This window comes from Panthera leo, chromosome D1 (assembly GCF_018350215.1).
Source record: "Panthera leo isolate Ple1 chromosome D1, P.leo_Ple1_pat1.1, whole genome shotgun sequence".
Taxonomy (NCBI): domain Eukaryota; kingdom Metazoa; phylum Chordata; class Mammalia; order Carnivora; family Felidae; genus Panthera; species Panthera leo.
The window spans coordinates 6,902,780-6,915,593 of NC_056688.1; the positions used below are offsets into that span (position 1 = coordinate 6,902,780).

The window sequence follows — 12,814 nt, forward strand, 5'->3', positions numbered from 1 at the left end:
AGCTTTAATAGTAGTAAAAACTTGTCTCCCTTTGTTATTTATTGCTTCTGCCTTCTCAGGTAATAAAGACACATCCCAATAAATTTTTTCAAAATGGTATCCTTTGAGGTATTTGAAGTTAGCCATGACATTTTCTCTGAGGCTTTTTCTCTAAGCTAAACAGATAAACTTCCTTCAGCTCGTATGACCTAGTATTTGTGTCAGTCTCTTCTGAATTTTCTTCAATTTAATTCTCTCTCAAAGTGTGGGACTCAATTATAGGTATGTTCTGATTGGTACAGAGCAGTGCATGACTCGTATATCTTTTATTCTATACTTGTAACTCATTTTGAGATCACAGTGGCTTTCTTGGCAGTCAAAACCCACTCTTGTAACTATAACTGTGCCTTCTATTGATTAAAAAAGAAAATAACTGTGATTTTTTTGCTTCTGTTGAGCCACATATTTCCATTTTGAACCGATGCGGTGAATGCTTTAAAGAGTTCATATTTTTGAATCAAAACACAGGATCCTTGTAGGCTCATGTGAAGAAACGGGCTTCATACAATCCTGAAAGCTAGAAGCAGAAATGTTTGTGTACAGACTCTTCGGCTTAAACTCTGTTCACTCTTCAAAGATGTGGCTTTGTTGGGAATGCAAGCTGGTGCAGCCACTCTGGAAAACAGAATGGAGGTTCCTTAAAAAACTAAAAATAGAACTACCCTACGACCCAGCAGTTGCACTACTAGGCATTTATCCAAGGGATACAGGTGTGCTGTTTTGAAGGGACACGTGCACCCCAGTGTTTACAGCAGCACTATCAACAATAGCCAAAGTATGAAAAGAGCCCAAATGTCCACCGAAGGATGAATGGATAAAGAAGATGTGGTGTGTATATATATATATATATATATATATGTATATATGTGTATATATATATATACACACATACGCAATGGAGTAGTACTCGGCAATCAAAAAGAATGAAATCTTGCCATTTGCAACAATGTGGATGGAACTAGAGGGTATTATGCTAAGTGAAATTAGAAAAAGACAAAAATCATACGACTTCACTCATATGAGGACTTGAAGAGACAAAACAGATGAGCATAAGGGAAGGGAAACAAAAATAATATAAAAACAGGGAGGGGGACAAAACAGAAGAGACTCATAAATATAGAGAACAAACTGAGGGTTACTGGAGGGGTTGTGGGAAGGGGGATGGGCTAAATGGGTTAAAGGGCACTAAGGAATCTACTCCTAAATCGTTGCACTATGTGCTAACTAATTTGGATGTAAACTGAAAACAATTAAAAATAAACTTTAAAAAATGTGGCTTTGCGATACCAAGTTTAGTTTAAGAATCAGAAACGCCATTGAGTCACTGTATATTGGACACCTGAAAGAAATATGACACTGTAGGCTATCTTGGAGTTAAAATAAGGAACTTAGTAAAATAAAAAGAATCAGAAAAGGCCAGTGTTGGTAAATGTTATTGAGTAGAAGGATACAGATGGTTAGCAAATGCTATTTTAGAATGGTGGTATGAGACTTGAGTCTAAAAAGTGGTGGTTTAGGAGAAATTTATTTTTCCAGCTCTGAGATGCCAGTTGTGTGGATAGGGGCAAGCCCATGTCAGGGACTCCAGCATGGACAGAGGAAAGCTACACTGAAATACTCTGCACCTGCTTTTGCCCTGTAGGATAGCCCTGCATTTATTAAAATTTGATTTCTTGGCTACTGACATTGGGTTCTTATTAGATTTTAATCTGTACTTAGAGAGTAAGGAGAGAATGATACCCAAGCCCATTTGTAACCCCTCAGAAAACTTTGCAGCATGTAATTTTGCATTAGAGTGAAAAGACCTCAGTCACAAAATTAACAGTGGACATCACATTTGAAAATGTGTGAAAGTATCAATATTTTGTTTATAGGAAAGAGTAGATAAAATTATCAATATAAGATCATTTAAATGGTTGAAAAGTGGTTGTTTTCATTTGAAGCTTCCTTTTCTTTCAGGTTTAACTTTGAATTTTTTTTAAATGTTTATTTATTTTTGAAGGGGAGAGATGGGGGGTTTGAGTGAGGGACGGGTAGAGAGAGAGGAAGTCACAGAATCTGAAACAGGCCCCAGGTTCCGAGCTGTCACCACAGAGCCTGATGCGGAGCTCGAACTCGTGACCTCATGTGCCCTGAGATCAAGACCTGATCTGAAGTCTGATGCTTAACTGATTGAGCCACCCAGGTGCTCCAGTTTCAGGTTTAACTTTGTAACTTAAATGTCTTTAACCTCAGAACAAAGGTAGGGTGTTACTATTATGTCATCTCACTTCTTTGTGTTTTTCAAAGAGGTGAGAGAATTGATGGGAATTGAAACACATGTGCAGACTTTGCCAGACTTAGTTAGCACTGGTATTCAAAGTGAGACGAAAGAAACAGATTGAAAAAAGACAGTTGGGAAGGAACCAATAAGCATTTGTTCATTCTTTTATGTAGGCATTTATCTGCTTCTGCACAAAGCACATTTGTAAAATGTTAAGTTCTGTGAGGTTCCTTAAATCCTTTTCAGCCAACTTAGTTGTCCTCTGGAGGCAGATTTTTATAGAAAAGAATGTCAGCATAATTCTTGAGGCCTTTCTCAAATTTGGCAGAGGAAGGAAATATGTTGGGACTAAGACCATAGGGAAATGTGATTTCATCCTGACATTAATTTATGCAGTTAATAAATGTTTACTAAGCAAACACTATTTAGGACAGTTACTGGGTTGTGTTGCAATATAGAGATTAATTCCTTAGGAATGTTATAATATAACAGACGTTATGGATAAGAAAATGTTACAAGGACCATAAGAGAAAGATACACAGGGTGTTAAAGCAGAGGATCGTGGGATTGTGCATTTCATGATTGGCCAGAGATGCCTAAAATTGTAATAGAGGACACAAATGAAAATAGTACTCCGATTATGTCAGTGTGTATTTACTTACTGTAGTTTGATGGTTGTCACCATATGAAAATGCTGAACTAGAATATGATCAGATACATATGATTTGCGACCTGATAGCTTATAACAAAAAAATGTTAATGTGTGGTTTTAAGATTGTTAATGTTGAAATAGGATAAAATTTTAGCCGCAACATCAGTGTGATTTGCTGAAAATAAGAAACAGTTTTTAAATATCCTTTTGTTAAGAGTATATCCTTTAGTACTGAATTTTTGGGACCTCTAGTAAATAAAAGAGAAAATATTACTGCCTTACATACTTGTATGCCATACATGCTGTTGTAGGATTTGAAAGTAATTTGATTTTTAGTGTAAATATCTTCCTTACAATCTCAAGTTATTCTAATGAATTCGTTCTTTTTAAAAAGTACCAAGAAACGTTGGATCATTTTAGGTCTAATTCCAGAAGTTGTGAATTATTAAGGATAGGATGAATGATTGTTTTTGCTATATATTCCCATAGAGATCAGCAAACTTCTTTTGTCAAGGGACCAGACTGTAAACGTTTTTGACTTTTCACGCTCTCTAGTCTGTCTCAGTTATTGAGCTCTGCTGTTGTGGCATAAAAGTAGCTGTAGACAATACATAAATGAATGGATGTGGCTGTGGCCCCGTAAAGCTTTATTTCCCAAAACAGGCAGCTGGCTGCATTTTGCCCACAGGCCATAGTTTGCTGCTCCCTGCTCTGTGAGAAAGAGGTTAATAGTAATTTCCCACATGGAATTATTTATATAGTTGTACTTCCAGGTGTTCTTATTTGTCTTAAGATTTATACGTTTTTATTTACTTGCTTGTTTATTTTTAAATAGGAGCACCCAGACTAAAATGTCAAGAACTCTTGAATTATGTCATGGATACGGTGAAAGATTCGTTTAATGGTACTGTTTATGGAGCCGACTGCAGCAACATACTGCTCAAGGATATTCTTTCAGTGAGAAAATACTGGTGTGAAATAACTCAGCAACAGTGGCTAGGTATGTTTTGAAGTTTGTTATTTTTGAATTTTTTCTGTGAAATGAAATGTCAGTAAAAGGCTGGTCGGAATCTGTATCCCCCAAATGACCTGGCCGTTTCACAGTATCCTGGTAAAATGAAATGGTTACAGAATCCAACACCTAGTTTCATTTTTTAAGGACTTCCGAAGTTATTGTCTCTATCATAGGTAAGGAGTTACAGAATTGAAAGAAGCCATACCTGTCCTCAAGAACTTGACAGGCCAGTGGCAGGAAAAAACCAAGTAAACCAAAAATTCTAACACACTATGACATAGATATGTTTGGAAGCCGTGACTTCACAGATCAATGACACCCAAACCCCACCATGATTAAAGTACAAAGAAGAAAACCAGTAGGGAGAGGTGTTGTAGAAGTGAAAGCAACAGAGTTTCAGGTTGGAAGGGGGATGACATTTTAAGTGTGGTGGAAATGATAAAACACAGAAGAATCCATTGGATTAGGCTTGTAGCAGGTCACTTGTAAGGTAGCGCACATCACGAATAGCACAGGATGTACAGGCCCCAGTGACTACAAGATGAGGAGAGTGGGTGCCAGGGAGGAATCGAGTGTTTTTGACAGCCTGTAGGTGAAAGTTAGTAGAGACCACAAAGGAAGGAAGTTAGGGTCAGAGGCTGAAACATTTGAGTTTATTGATTTCAGAGGTGGAGCATTTCTGTTGCTGAGTGGGTTCAATGGGTGAGAATGGGATTTCGCTTTAGTGAAGCCACTCTTAAGCCATATCAGAGTCGTCTAATACAACCACCTCTGAAAATCTAAAAGCTCAGTATTTTTCATTGTAAGTATTCAAGATAAATTTTGCTGACTACCTGAAAAGATGTTTTTTTTAATTTTTTTTTTTTTCAACGTTTTTTATTTATTTTTGGGACAGAGAGAGAGACAGAGCATGAACGGGGGAGGGGCAGAGAGAGAGGGAGACACAGAATCGGAAACAGGCTCCAGGCTCCGAGCCATCAGCCCAGAGCCTGACGCGGGGCTCGAACTCACGGACCGCGAGATCGTGACCTGGCTGAAGTCGGATGCTCAACCGACTGCGCCACCCAGGCGCCCCGAAAAGATGTTTGTATTATTTGTCGTCAGTTTCTCGTTTCAAAATGAGATATATGTGGATGGTAAAACCATGACCTGATCAGTGCTCTGCATTATACTCTACTGTTCCCACATGAAGGAAAGCCTTCTGAGCTGCTGTATTAATTTCTTAGATGTCATCTGGGGCCTCTGTTGTTGTTCTGGACGTAAGGGAGGCTGTGTCCCAAATCCGACCCTCAACAAGTCTTGTAGAGAATAGGCTAGTGATATCCAGGATACTGTGACACCTGTCTATGACCAAAGTGGTCCATCCTAAGTATTCAGAGGGTTTGTGTATCTTAGATTATTACATGTAACCACAGGTCTCACTGAAACAAAGGCGGTCCTTCCTGTAGCATCCTAAGTATGGTTCCATCATCTGGCATGTTCTCTGAAACGCTCTTTTTATTTTTAAGCATACTACTTTCACTTCTCACCATCTGCCCCTTGGTTGAATTGTTTTTCTAGTTAGCTCCCTCCTCTGATGAGAACTTGCTTCTCTAATGAGGACTTTGCTCAAGAAGTGAAGTTTATGTTCAGAACCCATCTTTAGTAGTGATGTTGATGGAGCCCATGGTTAAGGATGAGACTTTTTAGAGGGAGAGTTTTTGTTTGTTTTTTTTTTAATTTTTTTTAACGTTTATTTATTTTTGAGACAGAGAGAGACAGAGCATGAACGGGGGAGGGTCAGAGAGAGGGAGACACAGAATCTGAAACAGGCTCCAGGCTCCGAGCTGTCAGCACAGAGCCCGACGCGGGGCTCGAACTCACGGACCGCGAGATGGTGACCTGAGCCGAAGTCGGCCGCTTAACCGACTGAGCCACCCAGGCGCCCCTAGAGGGAGAGTTTTGAGGAGATGAGAAGATGGCCTGAAGCCAGCCAGCATTTTCATACAAAGTTTGGAATCCGTTTGTTGATTTCTACAAAAAACCCTGCTGGGATTTTGGTAGGGATTGCACGGACTCTACTGAACAATTAGGGAAGAATAGACTTCTTAACCATGTAGAGTCTTCCAATCCATGAACATGATGTATTTCTTTGTTTAGGTCTTTGTTTTTGTTGTTGTAGTTGTTGTTGTTCTCTTCCAAATTTTTATTTAAAATCAAGTTAGTTAATATATAGTGTTAGTATTTATTTCAAAAGTAGAATTTAGTGGTTTATCACTTATATACAACACCCAGTGCTCATTGTAATAGGTCTTTTTTGACGTAAAGAAATCAATGTTTTATGATTATCAGCATACAGGGTTTGTATATTTTTATTAGATTTATATAGCAATAGTTTATAAATTGTATAATGGTAAAATTTTCAATTTCTGTATTGTTCATTACTATCATACAGAAGTACAGCTGATTTTAGTGTATTAATCTTGTGTCCTGGGACCTTGCTAAAATCACTTATTAGATCTAGGAGTTCTTTTTTAGCTTCTGTGGGGTTTTGTCTTTAGGCAGTCCTGTATCTGTGTTTTTTCCATTCATTTCTGAGCTGTGTGACTTTTATTTATTTTTTTCTGCTGTATCCTATTGACAAAGAGCTTTAGTATGATTTTTTTAAATGGTGAAACGTACATGACATAAAATTTACCGTCTTAACCATTGTTAAGTGTGCAGTTCAGTGGCGTTACGTATTATATCCACATTGTTGTGCAACCATCACCTTCCATTTCCAACACTTTTCTCATCTTCCCAAACTAAAACTGACTCCTGCAGCCCTTGGCAACCATTCTGCTTTCTGTATCTGTAAGTTTGACCACCCTGGCCGCCTCGTGTAAGTGAAATCATACAGTGTTTGTCCTCTTGTCAGTGGCCCATTTCACTCGTGTCTTCAAGGTTCATCCATGTCGTAGTGTGTCTCGCAACTTACTTCCTTTTTAAGGCTGAGTAATATTCTACTGTGTGTATATACTACATTTTGTTTATCCATTCATCTGTCATTGAGCATTTGAGTGGTTTCTACCTTTTGGCTGTTGTGAATAATGCTGTTATGAACATGAGCGTACAAATAGCTCTTTGAGTCCTTTCTTTTGGGGGGGAGGGTGGCACAAAGGTGATTTTATTAAAGCACAGGGACAGGACAGGACCCTTGGGTAGGAAGAGCTGCCTGAGTCCTTTGTTTCAGTTCTTTTGTGTATTTATCCAGAAGTAGAATTACTGCATTATATGGTAACTCCGTGTTTAATTTATTGAGGAACCACAAAACTTTTCCTCAAGGGCTGCATTGTTTTACAGATCCACAATCACAAACGTTCCCAGTGTCTCCACACTCTTACTACCAACACTTGTTCTTTTTCTTGTTTTGATAGTAGTCCTCCTAATGTGAATGCGTATGAAGTGGTGTCTCGTTGTGATTTTGATTTGCATTTCTCTAATGACTTTAACACGTACTTATTGGCCATTTGCACATCACCTTTGGAAAAGTATCTATTCCTGTCTTCTGTCCAGTTTTTATTCTGTGTATCTGTGTGTCTATTTATTTATATATTTTTGAGTGAGTGAAAGAGAGAGAAAGGGCGTGAGTGAGCAAGGGGCAGAGACCGAGAATCCCACAAGGGGCAGAGAGTGGGACGGAGGGAGGGAGAGAGTGAGGGGCAGAGAGAGAATTCCACATGGGCTCCGCACTGTCAGTGCTGGGCTTAAGCTCACCTGACGTGGGGCTTGATCTCAGGAATGGTGAGATCTTGACCTGAGCCAAAGTCGGATGCTTAACCAACTGAGCCACTCAGGTGCCTCCTTTGTCCAGTTTTTAATCAGCTTGTTATCTTGTTGTTGAAATGTAGGAATTCTTTACATATTCTGGATGTTAACCCCCGATTGTCAGATATATGGTTTGCAACTATTTTCTCCCATTCCATGGGTTGCTTTAACGCTGACAATAGTGTTCTTTGGTATACAAAAGTTAAGTCAACCTTGCATTCTTGGGACATACCCTCCTAGGGCATGATGTATTATTCTTTTTACGTATTACTAGATTGAATTTGAAGGTTATTTTTGGAAGGTGATTTTTAACTATGAATTCAATTTCTTTAACAGATATGGGAATGTTTAGTTTATTTCTTTTTTAGTTAGCTTTAATAACTTGTGTAAGAATTTGTACACTTTATCTAAATTGTTTAATGCAGGAGCGTAAAGTTGTTCTTAAACATTATTACCTTGTTGTCCTTTTAACGTATGTAGGCTTGATTTGGTATTGCCTCTTTCATTATGGATTTCTGGTATTATTCTTCCCTTATGTTTATTTTGGGTTTAATTTGTTCTCTAGTTTCTTAACGTAGAAGCTTACATCATTGGTTTGAGAGCTTCTTTCCTAATATGTGTATTTAATATAATAAACTTTTCTCTGAACACTGCTTTGTCACATCTCACGCATTTTGGCATTGTTACATTTTCATTTTTCTTCAAGACTTGTTTTTCTTGAAAGTTCTTCTTTGACCTGTGGATTATTTAGAAGTGTGTTATTTAATTTCCAATTGTTTGGGGGTACTTTCCTATTTTTTATTTCATTTTCCCTTTTATGGTTTTTAGTCTAATTACATTATTGCCAGAGAACATACTTCTTATAACGTATTTATAATTATTATGACTTCTTTTATGGCCCAGGATAAAGTCTAATTTGATGAATGCTCCATATGCATTTGAAAAGAAAGTCTATCTGCTGTTATGGGTGATTCGTTCTGTAAATGGCAACTAGAGTCAGTTGGTTGATGGTGTTCAATCCTGTAACAGACTGGTGTGAGAGCTTGAGTGACAAGTGAGGAGATGGAAGAGCAAAACGACACTTTCCAAAGCTTTGGTCGTAAGGTGAAGGGAAAGAGGGGTCCTGCTAGAGAGGAGAGTAACTAGAGTATACCTAAATGTAATCAGAAGGATTTCATGCAGAGAGAGTGTGTGAATACACAGGAAAATGGACTGTGTTTTCTGAGAATAAGTGTTTCCAAAGGAAAAGCTCTGGGATTGTTCCAAGGAAGAGGGCAGGTTTTCTAATGAGGTAGGAAGGAAGAAACGTGAAAACCTCTCGTGGCTTTCCTGTAAAACTGGCAAGAAATGTCGACTCCCCCTTTGCTCGGCCTTGGAAGCGCGGGGTAGCTCTGCCTACCTCTCTGACCTTAACCAAAAGCCTGCCCCCGTCCTTCTGATCTCTGTGTTCTGGCTACAGTGGCCCTCATTCAGATTCTCTAACCCAGTGGTCTCCAGACACTTTAAAAAACAGACTGCATTTTTTTAGAGCCATTTCAGATTCATCGCAAAATTGAGCAGGAAGTACAGAGTCCGCGCGAGCCCTCACACACTGGCACGGCTTCTGCTCTTGTCAACTTCCTGCATCAGAGTGGCACATTTGTTTCAGTCCACGCACCCATACTGACCCCTCCTGTCACCTGGCATTCACAGTTGACATTGGGATCACTCCTGGTGCCGTCCGTTCTATAGATTGTGACAAATGTGTCATGAGGGGTATTTACCATTATAGTGTCACATAGAATGGTTTCACTGCCATAGAAATCTTCCATGCTCTATCAGTTCATCCTTCCCTTCCCACTGATCCCCAGCAACCAGTGATCTTTTTACAGTCTCTCTAGGTTTACCTTTTCCAGAATGTGATGTAGTTGGTATCATGTGGTCATAGTACATAGTCTTGTCACACTGGCTTATTTCACTTAGTAATATGCATTTCAGGTTCCTCCGTGCCCCCTCGTGGCTTGATAGCTTACTTCTTTTTAGCGCTGAATAATATTCCATTGGCTGCATGTGCCACACTGTAATTTTCCATTCATTTACTGAAGGACACCTTGATTGCTTCCAGGCTTTGACAGGTTATGAATAAAGCTGCCATAAACATCTGTGTGCAGATAGGTTTCCAGCTCATTTCAGTAAATACCAAGAAGTATGATTGCTGGATCATATGGTAAAACTTTGTTTAGTTTTATAAGAAGCTGCCAAAGCTCTCTTCCCAAATGGCCGTTATTGATTTCTACGTCAGTAGAGCTTAATTTTTTATTTGTAATTACTTCTAATTTAAAAAATTAGAGTTCTAGTATTTCCTTCTCACACGGCTACGGATCATCTCGCACTGTTTCGAGAGTGCAAGCCCTTTCTTGCCTCATGACGTGTCCTCCTCTTGTTAGAGGCTACCCTTTGTTTGGCTGGTTTCTTCTCATCCTGCAGGTCTCAACTTAATGCCACTGCTGTGTTCTGGTCTCCCCTTCTAAATTTGTTCCTGTCTTTTCATATTCTACCATAGTACCCTGTTTCCTCAGGATTCTCGCAGAGTCGTGACACCGAGGCTTTTTTCTTTAATTTTTTCTAACGTTTATTTATTTTTGAGAGAGAGAGAGAGAGAGAGCGAGAGAGAGCGCGCACGCACGCGGGGGAGGGGGAGACAGGGAGACACAGAATCAGAAGCGGCTCCAGGCTCTGAGCTGCCAGCAAAGAGCCCGATGCAGGGCCTGAACCCATGAACCATGAGATCATGATCTGAGCTGAATTCAGATGCTCAACCCAGGTGCCCCAAACACGGAAGCTTTTTATCCAGGAAGGAACTTTATTTGTGCCAGCACCACTCAGTTGGGTTCCTACCCAAAGAACTGAGCACTCAACGTCACATGGCATAGGTTTGTTTTGTTTTGTTTTAATTTTTTTTTTTTAACGTTTTATTTTTGAGACAGAGAGAGAGAGAGCATGAACAGGGGAGGGTCAGAGAGAGGGAGACACAGAATCCAAAGCAGTCCAGGCTCTGAGCTCTCAGCACAGAGCCTGATGTGGGGCTCAAACTCACGTACCGCAAGATCATGACCTGAGCCAAAGTCGGACGCTTAACTGGCTGAGCCACCCAGGCGCCCCTCATGGCATAGTTTTTTAAAATACATTTTCTATTTCTTTGTCTCCCCATATATGGTAACACACATAAACATGCAGTCTAAGTAGTCTCAGTTTCCAAGGTCATGAGGGATGTTGTCACGCAGGCAGATAGCCAGGTTACCTTGAAGTTTTCTCTCCCTTTTTTTCTCCCCTTAGGGAGAGGACCCTACCACAATAGTACTTTTGTGAAAATAAATAACACACTTCTGAATTCATGGGTCAAAAGAAAAGTCTTCAAGGAAATCAAAGTATACTTAGAACTGGATGAAAATGAAAAAAAAAAATACAAGATGTCAAAATTTGTAGAATGCAGCTAAAGTTATATGGAAAGGGCAATTTTTATAGCATCGACTGCCCATACTAGGAAGGAGGAAAAGTCTCACATCAGTAACCTTAGCTTCCACCTCAAGAAACGAGAAAAGCAAAACCAAACTCTTTGAAGCAAGTGGAAGTAAAGAAATCACTGGAATTGAAAACAGAAAAACAAGAGAGAACAATTAATTAAATAAAAAGCTGATTCTTTGACAACATCAAGAAAATCTAGAACCGCTAGCAGGAGTGACTTACATACAAAAGAAGACACAAATTGCTGATATGAGGAAGGAAATAGATACAGTTGCATGTTTTGCAGCTATTAAAAGAGTATTGACATACTATGGACAACTCTATGCATTTAAATGCAGCAGTTCCTTTATGGATTCCTTCTTTTTTTTTTTTTTTAATGTTTATTTTTGAGAGAGACCGAGCGTGAGTGGGGGAAGGGCAGAGAGAGACGGGGAGACACAGAATCTGAAGCAGGCTCCAGGCTCCCAGCTGTCAGTGCAGAGCCTGATGCAGGGCTCGAACTCAGGAACTTTGAGATCATGACCTGAGCCGAAGTCAGGTCTTAACCGACTGAGCCACCCAGATGCCTCTGGACCAGTTCCTTTAAACCACACCCTATCAGAACTCACCCACTGTGAAATAGATACTCTGAATAGTTATGAATCGATAATTTAAAACCACTCATAAAAGACACTGGGAACAAGGCAAGGATGTGTGCCCTCCCCACTCCTGTTGAGCCTTGCAGTAGAGGTTCTACTGTTAGGGCAGTAGGCCAGGAAAGGAAATAAAAGGCGTACAGATTAGAAAGGACTAAAGAAAACTGTTCCAGTTTGCAGATAGCATGAGTGTCTATGTATAAAGTCCTAAGGAATCTACATTTAATTTAAAATTTTTAACTCCAGAAGTCCTTTTAAATATCATGTTCCTTTACTATTCATTCTTTGAGCTTTTCTGTCTGTTGAATTCATGGAGGAAGTGAATCCACCTGGAGGCATGTCCTACAGCCTTTTTTTGAAGAAGTTGGACTCTTTGCTTCTGAGACTTCTGTTGACGGCTTATACTGTTTTTTTTTTAACCGCTTGCTAGGATAGTATGTGGGATTCTATGAGAATTGGGATCAACTTCTCTAACATAAATGCCCTAAAACTTGAGCTTTAATCCAAGACAGTTGGCTTTCTCATTTCACCTCTCTGCACCTACCAACTAATAAGAGTAAGGTAACCACTCCTGTGTTCTCTTCTCCACGTTTGTGTGTATTAACTCACAGTTTTACCGTTTAGGTGTTGTATGTCGTGATGAAACTTTGGGAAGCACTGATGTAGAGTTGCATAAATTGATGTCAGATACGATAGGAATCATTTGAACGATCATTTTCTTTACTATCATGTTTGAGGTATTTATATTGTCCTTATTCTTTTGTATTTGATAACTGATTGTAAACTATTTTTGCAGAATTATGTGATATTATACAGTTGAAAAGGCAGATACCCATGGTGTTAGTCTTACTTTACCAGCCAAGGACTTTGTGTTTTTCTCTTTATGGGAAGAAAATCCTGCATTAGCAACTTTGGTTTTC

The 12,814-nt window shown here is 39.3% G+C and overlaps 1 protein-coding gene and 1 long non-coding RNA gene across 8 annotated transcripts in view; one reads left to right on the forward strand and one right to left on the reverse strand.

Moving 5' to 3' along the window:
* ATM (ATM serine/threonine kinase) overlaps positions 1–12,814 on the forward strand; it is a 129,944-nt gene that overhangs the window by 8,935 nt on the left and 108,195 nt on the right. For 6 of the 7 annotated variants that reach the window (XM_042906231.1, XM_042906230.1, XM_042906233.1 and 3 more), the window contains one exon: positions 3,790–3,954. In XM_042906231.1, coding sequence (XP_042762165.1) covers positions 3,790–3,954 — 165 coding nt within the window. Of the gene's footprint in view, positions 1–3,789; positions 3,955–12,518; positions 12,632–12,814 lie in introns of all 7 variants that reach the window. The other variant, XM_042906236.1, reaches the window with a different exon arrangement.
* On the reverse strand, positions 286–4,214 carry LOC122200546. The gene is made up of 2 exons (XR_006193847.1): positions 4,175–4,214; positions 286–654 (listed from the first exon to the last, which is right to left on the reverse strand). It is a non-coding gene; the product is annotated as an uncharacterized LOC122200546 (long non-coding RNA).